Source organism: Rhea americana, unplaced genomic scaffold, assembly GCF_003343005.1.
Source record: "Rhea americana isolate MKP2758 unplaced genomic scaffold, rheAme1 scaffold_21, whole genome shotgun sequence".
Taxonomy (NCBI): Eukaryota; Metazoa; Chordata; class Aves; order Rheiformes; family Rheidae; genus Rhea; species Rhea americana.
Genome location: NW_028186258.1, coordinates 6,987,585 through 7,006,065, shown reverse-complemented (window position 1 = coordinate 7,006,065; position 18,481 = coordinate 6,987,585). Strand labels below are relative to the sequence as shown.

General features: G+C 40.1%; 1 protein-coding gene across 1 annotated transcript in view; it reads right to left on the bottom strand.

Moving 5' to 3' along the window:
* Positions 1–6,044: 6,044 nt before the first annotated feature.
* Positions 6,045–18,481, bottom strand: part of LOC146596124 (uncharacterized) — a 16,653-nt gene continuing 4,216 nt past the window's right edge. Inside the window, exons 5-6 of the mRNA XM_085304742.1 lie at positions 9,086–9,154; positions 6,045–6,092 (exon numbers count right to left, since the gene is read on the bottom strand). Of these exons, the coding sequence (XP_085160868.1) occupies positions 6,059–6,092; positions 9,086–9,154 (103 nt within the window). The 3' untranslated portion in view covers positions 6,045–6,058. The remainder of the gene's footprint in view (positions 6,093–9,085; positions 9,155–18,481) is intronic.

Genomic DNA, 18,481 nt, shown 5'->3' with positions numbered 1-18,481 from the left:
AAAATGACAGACAGAAAAAGCATACTTTAGCCACAGCTGTTTCCTTCTTCCTTCAGAAGTGATTTAAGCACCTTATAACCTAAGGGAGAAAAATGATGGTTTTGTAAGTGAAATATGTCCTGCTAAAAATCTGCTATAGAATTGCTTATTACTCTGTAAGATAATCTCTCAGAATTATTGCCTGATGATTTAGGATTTGGGTTTTTCCTAACTAATCATTCCTAAAATTTCCATTACAGACAAAGAAAGTACCCACTGGTGACAGATATTATAAGAAAAATATGAACAGAGTAAGGAAAATAGACGGAGAAAGGGCCAAAAAAATAAGTGTCCCCACTTTGCATACATACGTTTTTCTGCCCAGCATGGTTGGGAAAAATAAGGTATAATCAAGTGACACCTTCCCACCTGAACTTCTGGGTAGCAGTTCCTGGTTAAGATTCATTTTTCCTAACATTAGCTACTTAGATACCTGTGCTAATATAGGAGGAGGAAAAAAAAAAAGAGAGAGAGAGACAGAGACAGACAGACAGACAGATACAGAGAATGATTTATGTTTTAGGTGGCCTGAAAGATCCTCTAGGGATACTCATGTCTCTCCTAAAATTCCTATGTTCTTAATGCAATGGTCATGCCCAGGTCACCAAAATCAGGTGGGATAAATGCAAGATCAGATCTTTTATAGAAAGGATCCAGAAACAAAGCTGTTTTTAAGGGACACTTGAGTTTCCCGTATCCCATGGCCACAGCCTGTTATACTCACATACCCACTGCTCCTAATGGAGCTTGGGAAGCAGATTGTTATAGTAGAGATAACAATGCTATTTTTATCTGTGTACCGTGTATTCCTTCCTATTCTACTCTCAAATCTTCTCTAAGTTATTGCCACTTAAGAGAGCACTTCTGGGGAAGGTTTAAAGCTGCTTTATCCTACCARGGGAAACAAGAAGTCAGTACAGCCAAGAGAATAAACACCGCTTTAGGAGCTGGTGAGGCTGGTATTTGGCACTCTGCCTGGGGCTTTTTACCTGGCAGCAAGTTACATCAGAGGTAAAAGAGTGGAAAGGACCCAGCTTGATCCTAACAGTGATAGTAGTATTGGTCATTAGACAAACAAAACTTGTTTGGTCTGAAAATTGAGAAGGTTTAATATGGAAACCAGTAAGGAAGAATACATAGAGCCCAAACTTTACATTTTCTAAGGCCCCAGTTCCACAAATGCTTGTATTTAAGCAGGCTGATGTCTTTATTTAATTTCATAAGGTAACTGATATGTATAAAGCCAAGCATACTTGGAAATATTTGACAAACATCAATCTAAAATAGAATTTAAAGGAGAACTTGAAAAAAAAGGACAACAGAAAAGTAACTTGGAATTGTAAAGCATTGCTTCTAGAACAGAAGACCTATGTCAAAACAAGAAAGCTGCTTATCAATCTTTAATTGAGCTTTTGTATGAGACATAAGACATCAGGTATTAACAAAAATAGCCAGGTTTGAAATAAGAAGCAGATGGTCACCCAACAGCTCTTGTCTTGGAAAATAAATGAGAGGAAAGAAAAGCAAATTGACTAGCAGTGACGGTTTTATATACAGTAATCTGGTCAGAGATCTGGAAATAGTTGACAATTAATTGAAATAACACATTGCAAATTGTCACCGTATGATGAAAAATCTTTGGGGAAAAAAAATGTTGTTTGGTCTGGAAATTTGGATTGTACTGAAGTCATTGTAAGGAAAAAATGTAACCCAACTCAACCCAAATTTCCACAGAATTTTCCCACCCAAAACATTTGAAAGGATTTTAAGCTGGAATATCTTGTTGTACTTTTTAACCATAAAGAGATAAAGGTGTCCTTTATCTAATGTGTAACACTAACTTCTTTAAAAAAAATCTTTTCAAAGAAGAGATGTTAAATAATATTGCCTAAGAAACTTAACCCCATCTCTGCCAAGCACTAGTATTTTGCCATCTGCTTCATTTGTACAAAAATATTTCAACCCAGTTCTAGTTATTACCTCATTTCTCTTTCATGACGGACACTTATTAAAACTTGATATCTAGGCCAAACAAGCTCTCATATAGGATATGTGGTCTCCTTTATCTCCCTCGTAAATAACTCCTTTCTACACCAGAGAAGAAAAAGGGTGTGTGGGTGGCCGGGGGGGGGAAACACCACCCACAATGAAGCACGTAAGTAAAATAAATCAAACAAAGCAACGTGAAATCTTAATATTCTCTGAATTTAGCATGTGTTCAAGTGAGAAGGCTGAGTGAGGTTGGTTTGGGGAAGAAATAAAGCTGTGTACGGAATTCTATTGTTGCTATAACAGTAATTAGTGCAATATCATAAATTTCAAATCAGTGCTGGAACTAGTCATTAAGTTACAGACTTCCTTTTGCCTTTACACACGTCCTGACGCCGATTACGCAGCCTTGAACAGAAGTTAAATTGRTTATGCTCCTGAGCCTGTAATGGCTGAAGCAGCGGGCGCTTGTGCTTCTCATCCCCCAAGTCAGAGGGAAACATAGCAGAGGGCAAGGGGGAACTGAAAAAAAACCAAAACCCTAAACCCAACCTGGTTGCAAAACCTGTTTCTTGTAGCCAAGTGGGAATTGAAAATATCTTCCTGTTACATTCTTTCCACATCTGCAAGGGCTATGCTTAGATTTCATTAAAAATATTTCCTCTTATCATGAACAGGTTCTGACATAAGCCAGGTATTTGTGAATCCTAACACACTTTCTTCTTTAGCTGGACAGACTTTTCCTGCAAGATCTTCTTATTTCTGCACTTTCTTCTGTTTGCAAAGGGGCCTTCTACAATACATATGTCAGGAACTTCGTGGAAGGTGTATTCCAAAGATCATGTCTAGATCACCATCTAGAACACCTATAGATCTGTAAATAATAAAAAGTGTGTAAATAGAGGTCTTTGTCCTCAGTCAATTTAAGCAGAAGGTGAACCATTGCTCTTCAGCAGGAATTTTCATCTGCATTTTCAGGAGTATTTGCTTCACTTCAGCTCTTCTTTCTGCAGCTAACTTCTGTATGTACCTTTTGAAAACCTTTAAGATTCTTCCTGTCTTGGTGAAGGGTGTTCTGTTAAACTGGGTCATTGCTGAAATTACTTTTATTTCAGCACATTTTTGTCCTTATTAAAAAAAAAAAAAAAATCCCAGACCACTCCTTGCTACAATGCAAAGTCAATGGGAGCTTTACCACTGACTTTAGTAGAAGCAGAAACAAATCTTTAATTTGCCTATGCAGTATTTTTTGTCCTGAATAAATACAACATTGATGAAAAAGACTTGAGGCAGCAATGTTGACAGTAAAACGAATTAGTTGCTTTTGAAAAGCTGTGAAGAGGAAGATGTTGTCCTGCCTATCTCTGTTATTCTTTATCCAATATATATGTATATATTTGCTAATCTTCAAACATCAAACCAGGCCTTTATATTGTAGAAGAAAAAGCAATGCTGTTATTTGCTATTTTTGAGGACAAAATGGAAGAGCTGCAGATCTTAATATAGTAAGATGCTGTGATGCGATAATACACAACATTTTCTCACAAATCTGTGTGAGACACAGAATAGGCATGATTAATAATTTTAGTATTAAGAAGTGATTGTTTTATTGCGGGGGGGGGGAAGAGAAGAAAGAATAAACTGACTTTTCTTCTGAGTCTTCAGTTTCTGATATGATCCTAAAATGTGTTTGATGAGGAACATCCAAAGAGAGAGTAGTGTGCAGGAGCCTTGAGTGGAGATTTCATGGGGAATACAGGGTATCATCATTGAAAAAGAGGAACTTATTGTAGGGAGGGCTAGTAAGAGACTGGAGAATGGGGACTCTTTCTCACAAGAGGTTATTAAATGGGATTGACTTGTTTTGCCTAAGGAGGGAGGCTAAGAAGAGATCTAACAGCTGCCTATGAATGCATCAAGGAGGCAAGCAGCAGGCAAAGTTATTTAAGCTAAAAGACAATGTTGGCACTAGAAGAAATGAGTATAAATAGACAGGCGCTAGAAATCCCTTCCAGTAGGAATAGTGAGGACACATGAAAAAAAATCAAGCCAAATTTTAAAATGAAGATCATGAAATGAGATTACATGCTTTCTGTGGCAGCTGGGATCTCTTGCTCAGGAGGTCCATCCTGTACTTCTACAGAAATAATTTTCTTCCTTCTGCATTTAATATTAAGGCTGGCATCAAGTACACCACTGTCTCTCCACCAGCTGAATTCAGAAAGAGATCTAGATGTAGGATGTTTATACCAAATATCTGTGACTTTAGATGCCTCCCTCTCTGTGATATAATTGGATTCTGTGTGTAGCACTAGAACCCATCCAAGCACAGCCCAGTCCAACTCCTGTTGTATTTCGCCAGCAGAAATGAGATACTTTCCTGAGTCTGAAATGTCTTTTAGTGTTGTGTGAGCTCATTAAAAAGTCCAGATTATTTTTGTCTTTCTAAGTAAAAGGGAAGGAAGATTTACTGTGTTGATTTGATGACCTGATGTGTTTTCTGGACCCTGCAGTACTTTGGTTTGGAACAAAGGGAGATGAGCGCATCCATGATTTTCACAATAGTGTTCTTTTGCTGTGGCAGTGGTACAAATGTCGTTGCAGAAGTTTAGAGCATTAAGAGGCTTGCTTCAGCCAGGCGGAGGTTTGAATGGTCAGGAAAAACAGGATAGGAGCAAGTTTCTTGCATCCTTGTTGTTATCGTTGTCAGTAAGACTAGATATGTCTTAAAAAGAGCTTCAGTTGCGTATTCCTTCAATTAAACTTCTGATATTAGTTTTTGCAGCCATTTTTTAAACTGCATTTTCAGCCCAAGTGACACCACTTTGAACTGAGCTCATTTGTTTTCCCTTTAAGTTTYGGGTGACTTGCAGTATGCAGGCATCGTTCTCAAAGCGAGAGCCTGATCTGGCCCGGCACAAGTTTTTTCATATTCTCTGGTTGTAACTTCCAGGTTTTGTTTCAGAAAACTGATATCTTTTAATGAAGGTTTGCATTTGTTTGTTGTTGGGTTTTGCTTTGTGAAACTTCAAGTTTTTTCTTGATGCATTTTATCTGGAGTTAAGGACAAATCATTACGAGTTATTTCAAATAAAAGCAGATTTATAAAACATCATCACGTAAGTGGATGTTTTGATGTATTTTTGCCACACAAGAAACGTGTGCTTTTTGTTTTTTCCCCTAGTATTAGCTGCTTCTGTCAAAAGCTCATATTTGCTTTTAGTTTTAAATTTATGTTTCAAAAATTGTTGAGCAAAATCTTTATTATGATGTTGCTAAAACAAATGTTAATATGCAAGATTGTCACTTGGCAACCATTTCTGCACAAAGGTCATACCCAGTTCAAGAGCATGGATGTTGGCAGTCACGAATGCAGTGGGTCTCCTATTTTCTGCTCTCCAGCAGTGGTGGCGGGAGGAGGAACTGTGACGTTTGTAGCTCAGTAGGAAATATCTGGCAGCCCAGATGTACTGAGAATGCTGCAGCAAAGATGGCTTTTCCCAAACCTGTAAGTCTCCTTTTGCATATTTCCTTTTGCACCCCTTTCCACGACTTCACATTACAAACATGAGATCTTTGGTTTTGTCTTTGAGGCCGCTCTTGGCCTGCAGGACTAGACCTCCTTCTGCTCTAATTCTGTCTTAGGCTGACTAATTGCTTCAGTCCTTTCTTGTGCTCACCGGTTATTTTCTCCTTGCAAACAACTGCTGTCTTCTGTCTTATGCAGAAATTGTAAATGGTGCAGGGCAGCAACCACCTTTTTTTCCTCTGAAATGCCTGCCTCAGCTAGGTCTAGCTCTCGGACTAGCTATCCTCAGCGTTTCAGCAATATAAACAAACCGTAATTTGTATTAACCAGCCCCCACTTTCTTGTATGTCATGAAAGACCCATGTATTGATGAGATGTCTCTGAGCTTCAGTTGTGATGGCAGAGTTTAAAATACCCTCTAACTGAGAATGAGCAGAAATTTTCATTTTTATCTTTGTGTAAAGATGCTCCTCAATTACCTTTATGGGGTGTCCTGCTGTCCTATGAACATCCTTGGTGTCCATGTCTTTTGTCACTGTGAGAGGACATAGATACATATTTGCAGTATGTCTACAGATTTTATTAAACCTTTTATCTTATTGCTGTTACTTCATTTACACAATATTCCAAGTTTAGGAGATGTCTGCCTGGCAAGAAAGAAGCCAGTAGAKTATTGTTTACTGAACATTTGTTAGATAAATTAGAAGCTCTACACAGTGGCTTAATGCTATTGATTTTTTTTAAACCTCTGCTCCATGCAAAGGCATTACAGATTGACATTTGATTAGAAAAGGATTCTGCTAAGAAAATATTGGACAAGTGGATGGTGAAAGCAATAGGCTGCAGATCCCAGATCACAACCTAGCAACAATGGCCTGACTTGCAGCCAGAAAGATTAGCTTAAGGTTTCAAGGTACTGTGACCCCCACAACCRGTTAAAAAGCAGCTGTGGTCTTGGAGCAGAATTGAATTGGGTTTTACGGAACACTTTTCTGTTCAGTGCTGAACAAATGCTGAGGCTTCGTTAGAGCTAGCCAAACTGGAAAGCTAAAAAATAAGACTCAGATAGCCTTTTGGATTCCAAAAAGACCATTTCAGTTGGACTAAACCTTATTCCGCTCTGTTCCAGTTCACTTTCTACATGCATATTCTGTACTCTGTGTTTAAAATGCTTCCTCCTTCCCATTAAAATAAAGGTGCACCGATGTCATTTAACCACGCACACCAGGGACAGAGCTCAACCCACTCCAAAACTACTCTTGGTGCGACTGTGCTGGTGAGGGTGTTCACTCAAGGCACCGTCTTCTAAGCCCTAATAAGCACATTTTTTTGGCTTAGGCAATGCCCTGTGATGCTGTGTCCTCATACCTTCCAGATTCAAGCTACTGTCTCTGCAGGGCTGCCGAGACGCCAGAGAGAGAGTTGTTGGTTCAAATTGCTAGATTTGAGGCCCTCCTCACTATACCTCACAGCACATGAGAGATATGGCCAGGCAGACATGTGGGTTTTGACTAGAGAAATGACATTTAATTGACAAAATAAATGATCAACAGAAACAACGGATTGTCTGTACTTTAACATCCTCAAAACAAGCCAGGATGCTAGTCATAGGTTCCAGATCAAGGTAAAATATGATAATGAAGGTCATGACCAAAAGGTCCAAAAAGTCAGCTTTGACTTAAGCTCTAGGAATCTATTTAAAGTAAGTTAAAACACCATTATAAGCTTATTTTTCTTGTTTGGGGGATTGCAAAGGCTGTAGAATTTCAGTCTATAGCCATTAACCTCACAACTTCTGTTTAAATCGTGCTTCAGAAAGATTCATGCAAATTGAATTTTCAACCATTTTCAAGTCATGGTCAAGGAGTGACTTTTAGGAAGATGTCTTTTTCCTGTCCTCACAGTAGAGAAGAAAAGAAGAAATTACACAAAGAAAGCTCATCCCAAGTCAAACCCAGCAGCTGCAAAGCTAGTTGCTATGGTGAAGTAGGTTCATTATATTTTTTGAAGTGAGGTGCTGGGTTATATCCTGACTGAGATCACAGTGAAAACTGCAGCTTTAATAACGCAATTCTCTTTAATACTACCCTGTACAAGTCACCCTCTCAGTTTTAGTGATGTCTGGATTTAAAAAGCATGGACTTTTKCAGAGCTGGATGGATGTACGTCAGGAAAACTACAAAGGGCCATTGATTAGGATCTCGGGAGTCTGGGAAGTCTTAAGAACATTACATGTGTCAGAACATTGGCAGCACAGTTACTGAGAGAAATTTAGTTTGAAGCAGCCTAAATAATGCCTCTATCCCCCTTTGATTACTCTACATTCACACTAAGCTCAAGGTTTCTTTTTTGCATTTCCCCCAAAGGCTGACAGATCTCATCAATTAAACAAAATCCAACCACCCACCCACCTTGGGTCATGCCTGCCAAATGGCAGGTGGAGAAAGATGCCTGCCAAAGAATATTGACATCTATACAAGAAACCAAACAACCTAAAACACGTGAAACATTTCTCCAAAGTGCAGCTGCAAAAAGTATTTTTGCTAGGAGCAGTTGTAGCTCTTAATGACTGCTGAGCCCTGTGCACTTTTAACTCACCTAATCCTTTTTCCTACAACAGCACCATCTTGGAAGAATCAGTCAGGGACTGTGAACATATTTTCCTAGTACTTGCATTCTTGCCATATATTAATGATACCAGTGGAAATGCATGAGGAGTGGGAATATGAATACCGCTACCTTACAGTTTAGATACTCCAGGGGAAGGTTTCCATAGGGATCCAAACATTTGGATGCTTATCAGGAGCTGAAATTAGCTTAGGATTTTCAAAAGAGCCCCAAGGGGTTAGATGGTTTGGGGGATCTAATTATTTTAGGTCCTTTGAAAATCTCGGCCTTAAAAAGGAAATGCATGGCTCCATGGCACTCACCAGTAAGGCCGGGGTTCATTCTCACCCAGATTTAGACCACTATTAGGGGTGCCTGGGTTCATTCTCACTCAGATTTAGACCACTATTGAGGGTGCCTAAGTTAAGAGCATACAATCTTCTTTCTAGATAATGAATACAGGGAGAGGGAGAAGCTTTCCTACATGTGGTCATTTTTAGGAGGCAAACTGTGGTCTAAACATTGAATTTTCAGAAGTCAGGTAGCAACTTCCCAAAAGCTGCAAGGCTACTTCAGCTTTCAGATATCTGTTTGTAGCTGATAGCTAATAAAGCTTAACCAATATTTTGCAACTGTACATAAATGAGTATTGCAAACAATGACCACCTAAAAAGGGGTAGTCATCTAGCTGAGGCAGTCAAAAACCCGTGGACAAGTGGCCCTTTAGTTCACCTTTTGACTTTGGCATCCTTATTTAAAAGCAGATTCTAGTTACCCTGGAAATCATATGAAGTGGCAGTTCTGCTCCCAGCTTCCCTCAGCTCTTGCATGCGTGACTGTGCACAGGCAGAGGTTTGTTGAGGAGGTGAGGGGAAGGGACGCGTGTTGCCCACTGAAGGGTGGCTCGCTGAGGTTCCTTACCTGGCAGTGAGGAAAATGCTTTCCTTTTCCTCCAGGTACTTCATGGGCTGAATCCAGACCTGGCTGCCACTAAAAGGCAAAATATAAATAAAATTAAATATTAAAAAATTTTTTAAAGTTAATTCTTTTCCCACGTTTTTCTCCTCCCTTGTGTTTAGATTTAAAATTTGGCCTTGACCAAACAAAGCTAATTATAGGATGAAGTCAAACTTGTGAAATGACTGTGCATAGAGGGCTGGCAAGAATTTCAGGTTGAATTTTAATTCAGAAGTGGTGCAAAAAACAGCAGGAAACCATTCTGATTTCATGCCTGCATCCACGGCCAAGGCACAGTCTCTGCTAATATGCCTGTCTGTAAAGTGCAAAGGCACCACAAACACAGCTAAGAACTCCATTGCTTTGTCTGCCAAAGATCCTAATATCTCTCTTAAGCTGATTCATTCAACACTTGCTTAATGAAAAGTTTCTCAATTTTCCTTTTTACTGTCCTTGAGGAATGATGCCAGGTTACGCTCCGGCCAATCTCACTGGAGATGCCTTGTAAAAAAGGGTGAAATTTTCTAAAGGCGTTACATGCAGCCTTGTATTGTGATCTTCCCAGTATAAAATCATCAGAGAGGCCCGGAATTAGAGCAAAAAATTACTGCTACAGTTCAAGGAGATATATTGCTTGTATTTGCCTAGCATTTGGTGGCAACCTTGTTATTTATGAGTAATAGACATTCATTTAAATGCATATATCTTTACCAAACAACTGTGTGACCCACAGACAGATGGGGTGGAGGAGGACTCATTTCTATTACTAGGACGCAATAAACCAGCTGTTTTGTCATTTCATCCTATTGGACTGCTCTATCCTATCTGGGTAGTAGTTCTCTTCTGCTCATCATTTCTCTTGTGTGGATCTGACAGCTAATGGTCATTCATTCCTGCTCTTATAAATTTGTTTTTCTGAGACTAGGCTCTTACTGATGTAAGGTGGTATAGTTTCATTGAAGTGAACCACTGCAGGGCTCTGCTGTGTTGGATAGCTCTGCCCTGAGATGTATGCACACAAATCAGGAGTGTGCAGATTGATGAGGTTAATATTCTGATCTGTTGGGAAATTAAGACAAGTAAGTCCCACAGTGATACTGTTGAGACCTCTGTAAAATGYAAAAGCAAAGAAAAAAGCAAGCAAAAAGCACCATAAAAAGGTTGTAAGCTGTGATCCGGGATGAAATCCTAACATCTCTAAGGATGGATTATTTGGCCTGTGGCAGGTTTCTTTCCTCTTTAGGAAACTTATATAGACTCAGAATCAAACCACGTGTTTCACCGACTGTGCAAATATATTCCTTGAGTGGAAAAAAGCACAGCATCTTTGAGCATCTCAGTGGTCCAGGATGACTAGTTATTTGCTGTAGCTTTCTTCTCTTGGCTTCCTAATCATTATATCTGCTCATTAGCTGCAAAGGTACAAAGCACCTTACTGGTCTCCAGTTTGTCTCCTATTTGGTCTCCTATTTGTGTGCACACCGGCTTCCTCGAATTGGCACAAGTGAGTTTTGCAAAAAGATTCTCCCATTCAAAAACTAGATTTTAAAGGACCTCCTCTATATCCTCCACAAGGCACTGTATGTATTCAACTGCACTGAGTAATTTTGGCAAGAATATTAATAAACCACATTATCAAAGCAGAATCTTACTATACCCACTCCACAGTCCCAAAATATGTAAGTACTTATGTGCGTGTACATATATATATATGCACATACAGAAAGTAGCTGGCTAGAGGGATGAATGGAAAATGCCTGCAGATCAAGGGTTAAAGGGCAGCTGATGCTGTATGGAAAACTTCTCAAATATCCTATTTATAACAGTTCTGTCAGAGGTCAGATTTTTCTGTATTTTACTTCCTTGGGTGTATTTTTGTGCATAAGGATATTTTGTCAGTTTACACCTGCTGATGAGTTGATTTTAGAAGAGAAGGGCTGGTTTTCAGAGGTTTAGGACAATTTAGGATTCTGAAGAACCTTTTTCCTTTTTTGGGGCAGGGACTGCCTGTTCCTCTATATTCACTTACTAGAGACTGCGTTGAGTGTTTGTACAATAGGGTTCAACAGCTAATACTGACTAGGCTGTGGGCAGTTCTCTCTGAGACATTTTTTAACTTTATAACTTTCCTACACATGCTTTTTGCATGTGCCTAATGTTAGGTTGTAAAATGCTGCCATAAAGTTATACTCTCCTTACCTGGATTTTTTTCATAACCTTCATTCTCTTTTTATATAATGTGAATAACAGAAGGGACGATTATCCACGTGGATAAGGGAAAAGGCAGCGGACTCCGAAACAAGCTGAGCAGGTTACCTGGCCTTCATTGCAGAGGCAGCAACAGGGTAGGAGATGAAATAAYTACGTGCTTGGAAAAGACCAGTATTTTTCACTGCAGTAACTCTTAGCAATAGATCTACAAGTTAGCATTGTGGAAAGCTTGTGTTACAACAAGCTTGTCTTCCTGTCCGAATGTTTGGGAAATTCATTAGATCTGTTCAATAAAAGCATTGCTTTACTAGGACAAACTGGGCTCCCCTAAGTTGATGAGATATGTACTGATGCTGTGGACATCCAGATGACTCCAGATACTTCAGTTGTCACCTTCTCACAGGAAAACAGGAGCTCCATTACAGTTTCTTAGTCTTCTAGCTCACCGTTCACATGCAAGTCCGTTGCTCCGGACTGTCTCCTTTCCGTCACCTCCCTTTGATATTGTGCAGTAGAAGATACTCTGCTGAATATCTTGACTCCATGAGCCACGTTTCTCCCTTAGCTCATCCATGTGTGATATTGTCCAGCAGCCTCGAGCACAGTGTGTGTCCAGGGAAACGCGAGAAAGCACTGCAGTGGGAAGCATTGCTACGTGCCTTAGCAGAGCAGAGGAAGCTTCGCTGCAGCTTGAGCACAGATTTTGCTTTTGGTTTTTCTTTTGTATATACCAGTTTCAATTTACATTGATTCTTAGCTCTTTTTTTTTTGTTGTTGTTCTGATATTAAATCTGATCAGGGGTGACATTTCAAAGTGGAATTTTAATGACTGCTCTGAGTTTGATTTTGCTTAATGTGAAAGATTACAGAATTTTTCCACTTGGTTTTTCTGGGGGTTGTTTTCCATTTTTCTCCAATATGGGGGTAGGAAATGGAGAAAAAGTACAGAATGTTTCAATCTGTATTTTACTCCAAAATTAAAATTCCTTCAGAATATGTCAAGCAAAATGAAGACTATTTCATTCCATTCTTGATTGAAAGTATAGAATTTCTGTGCAACAAAGACATCTTGTTGCACTTCATTTCAGTGTAAAAGCAATTACTGAATCAGGCTTAGCTTAGCTGAGGCCATGATTAGTTCAGAAGGCTTTGGGGAGCCTCAAGTGTGCCCAAGATGAGTTCCCAAATTGCACTGCAGACGTTTCGCGTAGCTCTGCTTGCTAGGGCATGCTCACATTTGTGCGGGGTTTGCATTTTTCTTCTCTGAGCTTTCCTTTGAACATTCCTTCCTTGTGATCTGTCCTTTGACACATTCTGTCCTTTGGCTTAGCTAGTGGCGTGAACCAATAAAATCTAGTTGTCATAGAGATTTCTCTCCCATGATGCCTCACTGACATTTTCATGTATTATTGTTTTATTGAGGTATCCAGGAACTTTGATTTGGCTAAGATAAGAGTTCATCTGGCTGAAACTCAGCAGAAAAGTCACAAAAAAGAATGTTGTCCAGGTTCAGAGGGGCTGACGAGCATGAGGAATGCAGAACAGAGAAGTCCTTATAGGATGTATTTCTTGGGTATTCTGTGTGTTCTCTGAAGCCCCTGAGTCTGCCGGCTCGGCTGAGGGGATCGTCTGTGCCCAGTGTGAGGTGCCCGTGAAAAGGGGCGCCAAAGCCAAAGATGACTCAAGAAAACGGGTGTAGCGCTGATCACGAGGATTAGACCTGTTGAGCCTCTGCATGTCAGTCCTGTGAATGAAGCGTAAGGCGTTTATGGTTCCAAAAAAAGAGTGAAAGAGCTAGTGCAACAACTTGTTCAAACTGAGTGAAATTCCGATTTCCTTGGCTGCAGAGGGCGGATGCAAGCTTTCTTGTTTTTCAGCTTGAGGGGGTACATGAACGCGGTCAGCGTAGCTTTCCTGTTAGTGTGGCCAGGGCTGCTGCTCTTGGCAGGAGTCACGAGGGAGCTTTGGGCAGGGTGAGTCTTCCCCCAGATCTTCTAGCTGGGAAGGAGTTGTGGCTGGCTGGATCGGGTGATCCAAGATAACGTGACATTAGTGTGCTGACCTTGGTCAGCAGGCAAACRACACGAGAGACGCTCTTCAGTTTGCAAGAAAGGCCTATAGTAGCACAAAATGGTGTTTCTTCTAAAGCAATATTCACCTGTATCCCCAAAATCAAAAAAATATGCACTTGAAGCTAAATTAGATAAGTGCTATTAGTGGAAGTGCTTGACATTTTCAGAGATGCCAGAGCTAAGTTAGATGCGACTAGAAAAATAGAGAATGACATGTTAATAGTGATTTATATTTCAGTTTCAGGAATAAGTTTGAAAGAGATTCTGTATCCTTGCTGGCAGTTACTGCAATGATCAAATCCAGTCCAGACCTCTCCACAGGTTATACAGCCGAGAGACAAACACAAACTGCCAAGTTAATGTTTCAGGGCTGGAAAGCAATGGTTCTTTTCTGCCAATCTGTTTTGATTTGGGCAGATCAGGAAGGAGAGATTTCCTGCTTTAACATTTCTCCTCACAGTGGAGGAAAAAAATCTTTTAAGAGCCAAAGCAGTGCTAAATAATGTTAGGTTGATCATCGGCTTCAGTGAAAATCTGAAGACTGATGTGGCTTTGACTGTGTTTGATTTTGAAGCCTAAAGGGAAAGGAATGGAAATGCCCATGCTGGGGGGTAAGCCGGGGGGGGAAGAGAAGATGAGAGAGCTGCCCTGGGGCCGGGCGTTGATACCTTCCCTGCGCCAGAACATGGTCAATGAAAGCCTTGAATTCGAGGGGGAAGAAGGGGGCTCTCTGCTGAATCTGCCAGACACCTTGAGCTGCTCTTGAAAGAGAGAGTGCAGCCTCTGAGCATCCAGCAGAGAGGAAGTGTTTCAGAATAATTTGGAGATATATATAKAGAGAGATATAGATATATAGGTRTATATATATATTACTACTCTAAAGCGCCTGAAATCTAAGGCAACACTTCAGATAAYGGATAGTCTTCAACAGAGGAATAGTGGCAAGAAATTAATGAAAGAATATTGGTCAGCTTAAGAGACAGTGAGGTGCAGGATGCCAGTAACCTAAATTTCTTTTTGTGGTCAKATTTTCTAGCTTATTTTCTAGGCTTCATATCTTTTGGCTGCTAGATTAAAGAGTTCTCTAGTTCTCTGTGTTAATATAAGAGAGCAAAGTCTGTGACAATATAACAGGAACATTTAATGCAATTCCAATCCCTGWCAGTTTCTTAATACTGCTTATCCTGCCTTCTCTTTCAAGATTTAGTCATCCTAGATTTCCTTCCAAACGTGAATGAGGTGGCTTAAATCAAACCATAAATTATGCTTCCACTTATTATTTGTTTGCTAATCAGGATGGAAATGAAAAGAAGTTGGTTGTCAACCAGAACTCTTTCCCACAATATCCAGGAAAGTATCAGTATTCGGTGATTTAACAACAAAAGGAAACCAGATTGCACCTTGAGGAAGAAAAAATAACCTGCTAGCCAGGAAGAATAGAGGAACATAGATTTTTCCAAATAGGCTTAAAAAAAGAAAAAGATACTAATAATTAAGAGGGCCTCTGAGTGAAGCTGGTGAGGACAGAACTGTGATGCTTCCTGTTAGTAAATACAAAGAATAGACTCTAATAGGACTCCAGGGGAAAGCGATAGCTTGGGAATAGCCTTGGAAAGAAAGACAAACATGCACAGAGGATGTAAAACAGTGTGAAAAGTGATTCATGGGGACTCGATGCCGTTCCTGATTGTTAAGACTTTATTGTATTAACACATTCCTGCAAAGTGAACAAAGACTGTGGATTTCAAAGCAATTTCTATTGCATGCCTAAGGCCAGTCAAAGCTGGAGGGAACACCTGCCAGGTCGCGTGGAGCTGCTCCCTGCCACAGAGCAGAAGCCGACCAGAAGAAGGTTGGATGAAGGTTAAGGTGCATGCAGATAGCCGTGAAAGCCAGAAGACTTACTCTGTATATTTGATACAAACCTRCTTTTAAGTATTACATTAGCATGTGTGTGAGGGTCCTCAAAATGATTTGAAATGAAACGTGTTTCTTATTCCATCTCTGAGATTAAGTGGACTATAACATTCAGAAAACTGCCACAGAGGAGCCAGTCCATTTTAGGCTGTGCCTTGTAAATGTGTGGGAAGATCTGTGTCTGCATGTCCCCCTGCTCTCTGGTCTAACAGTGCAGTTCAGTCCCTTTTACTTCTGCATTTTTCACTTCTCTCAGCTTGTGAACACCTAAAGGTTTTTCTGCATTTGTAGGAATCTTTGCAAAGGGAATGTGAAGCTTATTGTCAATAGGCTTGAACTTCCTTAACCATGTTTTATAGGTCTCCTAAAAAAGGGTGCCTGGACCACCACAGACATAGATTAAAATTCAGTGCTGTCAACTGAAGAGGAAGGGCTCTGTGTTTAGAGCAGAAGATCCTAATTCAGAGCCAAAACTGAAACTTCAGAAACAGAATCCAGACTCACACATTCTCACTCTAGCAATGTGACTAGCACTGGGACTCGGCTTAATCCCTGCATTTGGATCTGATTCAGATCAGATCTTCACATTTCTGATTCAGATCAGAATTCCACATTTCTGGAGTGCTTGAACACATACTCTTCAGCCTTGTTTATCCTCATACCACACTGAGTTTTCATTGTCTACACAGTTTGTGCAACGAAGACTGTAGAATACATTTCTGCAATGAAACAGAAGCCCTCAAGGAGGTATTAGGAAAAATCCATTGGAACTTTAAATGATTTCTTTTACAAATGAAACCTTTCTTACTTTCTTACCTATGTGGCTGATTAATTTCAATGAGGTGACTAGCAAGAAAGACCAGGATAGACATATACTGTTAATAGCTTTCAGAGGGGCACGTGAATAATTTTTATTCCAATAGTCTTGAACATAATTGAATATTCAGATAGAGTACATGCAATATTTTTGGAAGCTTTCAGTGATGTAGAAGTTTATATTTGTTCATTAATAATAGTATGATTAGAAAAGCAAAGGACCTGTCTTGGCAAGTAACGTGCAAGGAAAGACACATGGCAGCAGCTGGGGAAAAGTTCTTGGGGTTGGGGGGGAGACATTCGGGATTGTACCCTTGAGTACAATCTTCTCTGCTTTGTCTAGTTTGATTACAAATGATTCAAGTAATGGAGTTTCTACTAATACTCTTGGGAAAAATCTGTGGTTTTATGTTACACGTGACTTGGGCCATTCTTTAAACCAGGGAGTAAGGAATGTTCATCATTCATATTTTATTAGTGTTCTCTGTACTTTCAACATTTACATTTAAAAGCGTGAAAAGAAAAACATTAGGAAATTGTTTTCAGGAATAATGCCACTGAGACACACACACGTGCATTTATAACACGCATACAACAACCCTTTACAGATATAGGCATGCACTTGTCTGCTCAGACMCTTTAAATCAGTTGTTACTCCTGCCTTGAGATTTTGAATTCAAAGGCAACCAAATAAAACCCACTCAAACACAGCAGGATTCCCACCTCTCTCTGAAGCTTGCTAGGAGATTCAGCAGGTCAGAAAATGTTTCCCCTTTTCTTCACGTTTTCTTCCATTTTTATGATGGAATTTGAATAACTGATGGAAAAAAAAACAGTACCTATACCAACAAACAGCAAGCTTCCTGCAACGAATAGACCTYTTCTCTTCCATGTGTCTAGGAGCTGGCTCTAAAGGGCACTTTACTGAAAAAATAGCCCAACATTGACTGGTTCAAGGCTCTTAAATATGCTAATGACATCTGTGTCTCTTGAAAAAGGTATGTGTGTTGCTACAGTCTCCCCATACCTCCCTGAACCTGCCACTGCTCGGTGTGGATGTACCGGATAATGGAAGCTAAGGAGGTTCAAGAGGACCAAGAGTGGACCTGGGGATTGATCCAGTGGTTCCATGTGGTTCTCCATCCCCACTGGGTGCAGTGGGCAGCAGGGACACTGCAGCCCAGAATGACTCCTCAGCTTTACCTTTGGGGTGCTACAATTAAAATTAACTATCATCTGGCCTTTATTTTTCATATGGCGTCTATCCAGCATTACTTGCTATGCTCTCTGGCTCTCAGGAGTGGAAGCATAAAGCTTGGTGTGCTTTGGAAACATTGATTTCCACAAAACTATCCCCCTTTTCCTCAGCTTGCTGTCCTTCTTTTTTAGATGAGCTGGTTGGAATTTGGATGGGAGTATCGGAGTCCCCCAGCTGCAGAGAGGGGGAAGCCAGCAGGGTGCACTGTCAGATGTATGGCTGTGGGCTTGCTTTTCTTTTAACTCTTTCTTCAAAAACAGGATGTTGAACTAGATGGACCTCCAGAGCCAGCCTGTATGTCCATCAAAATGCACTGTAGTAAACACAAATAACTCCAGTACATGTGGCTCCTTCCTAGTGAACTTAAGTAACTGGTTTGGCTCATTTCCTTCATTGCAGCTTCTCTTTGATTGGGGTAGTTGAATTAAAACAAATATAATAAGTATAATGCTGCTTGCAGTATAATAGACTCTAAACTGMACTCATACTTTTAGGAAAGAGCAAAAGATATACACAAGTGAGTGAGAAATGCTTTGTTAGCAGATTTGATTAGCTGCTATCTTCCTGTTTGGCATAAGAATAGTACAGTCCTGTAGGCACTTAGCCTACTGGACTGAACTGCTGTGTTAGCTTTTTGTTATGTCTGATCAGCTTGTTTCCAGCTTGGACACTGAGAAACAACCTTGTTACGTGTTTTCAAAATAGGAAATCTTGCCTGTGCTTTTATTTCTCTTTGTAGAGAGTATCTCTCTTTGACCTGTCTGATTCCTCTCTCTAATACTATTYGGAGTGGCATTTTGTTACCTTTGTTTGCTCTACGATGAATTACCTATAGGCTAGGAGCTGTTCCAACAGCTCGAAGGTGGCAGAGTTGACTCTTGCACAATTAACTTGGTCTGTCCAAGCTCCTAAGATATCTCTGCTTTAGATGGCAAAGGAAAGAGTCTAAAAAATAAAATCTGTTGTAGGAATTGAGGGAGAGGCACTGACCAGGAAAAGCATGGCTGCTCAGCTTTCTAATTCACATTGCTAATTCTAATTGCTGACACATCAAGCTGAATTGATTATCAAGTTAAAATGTGATGG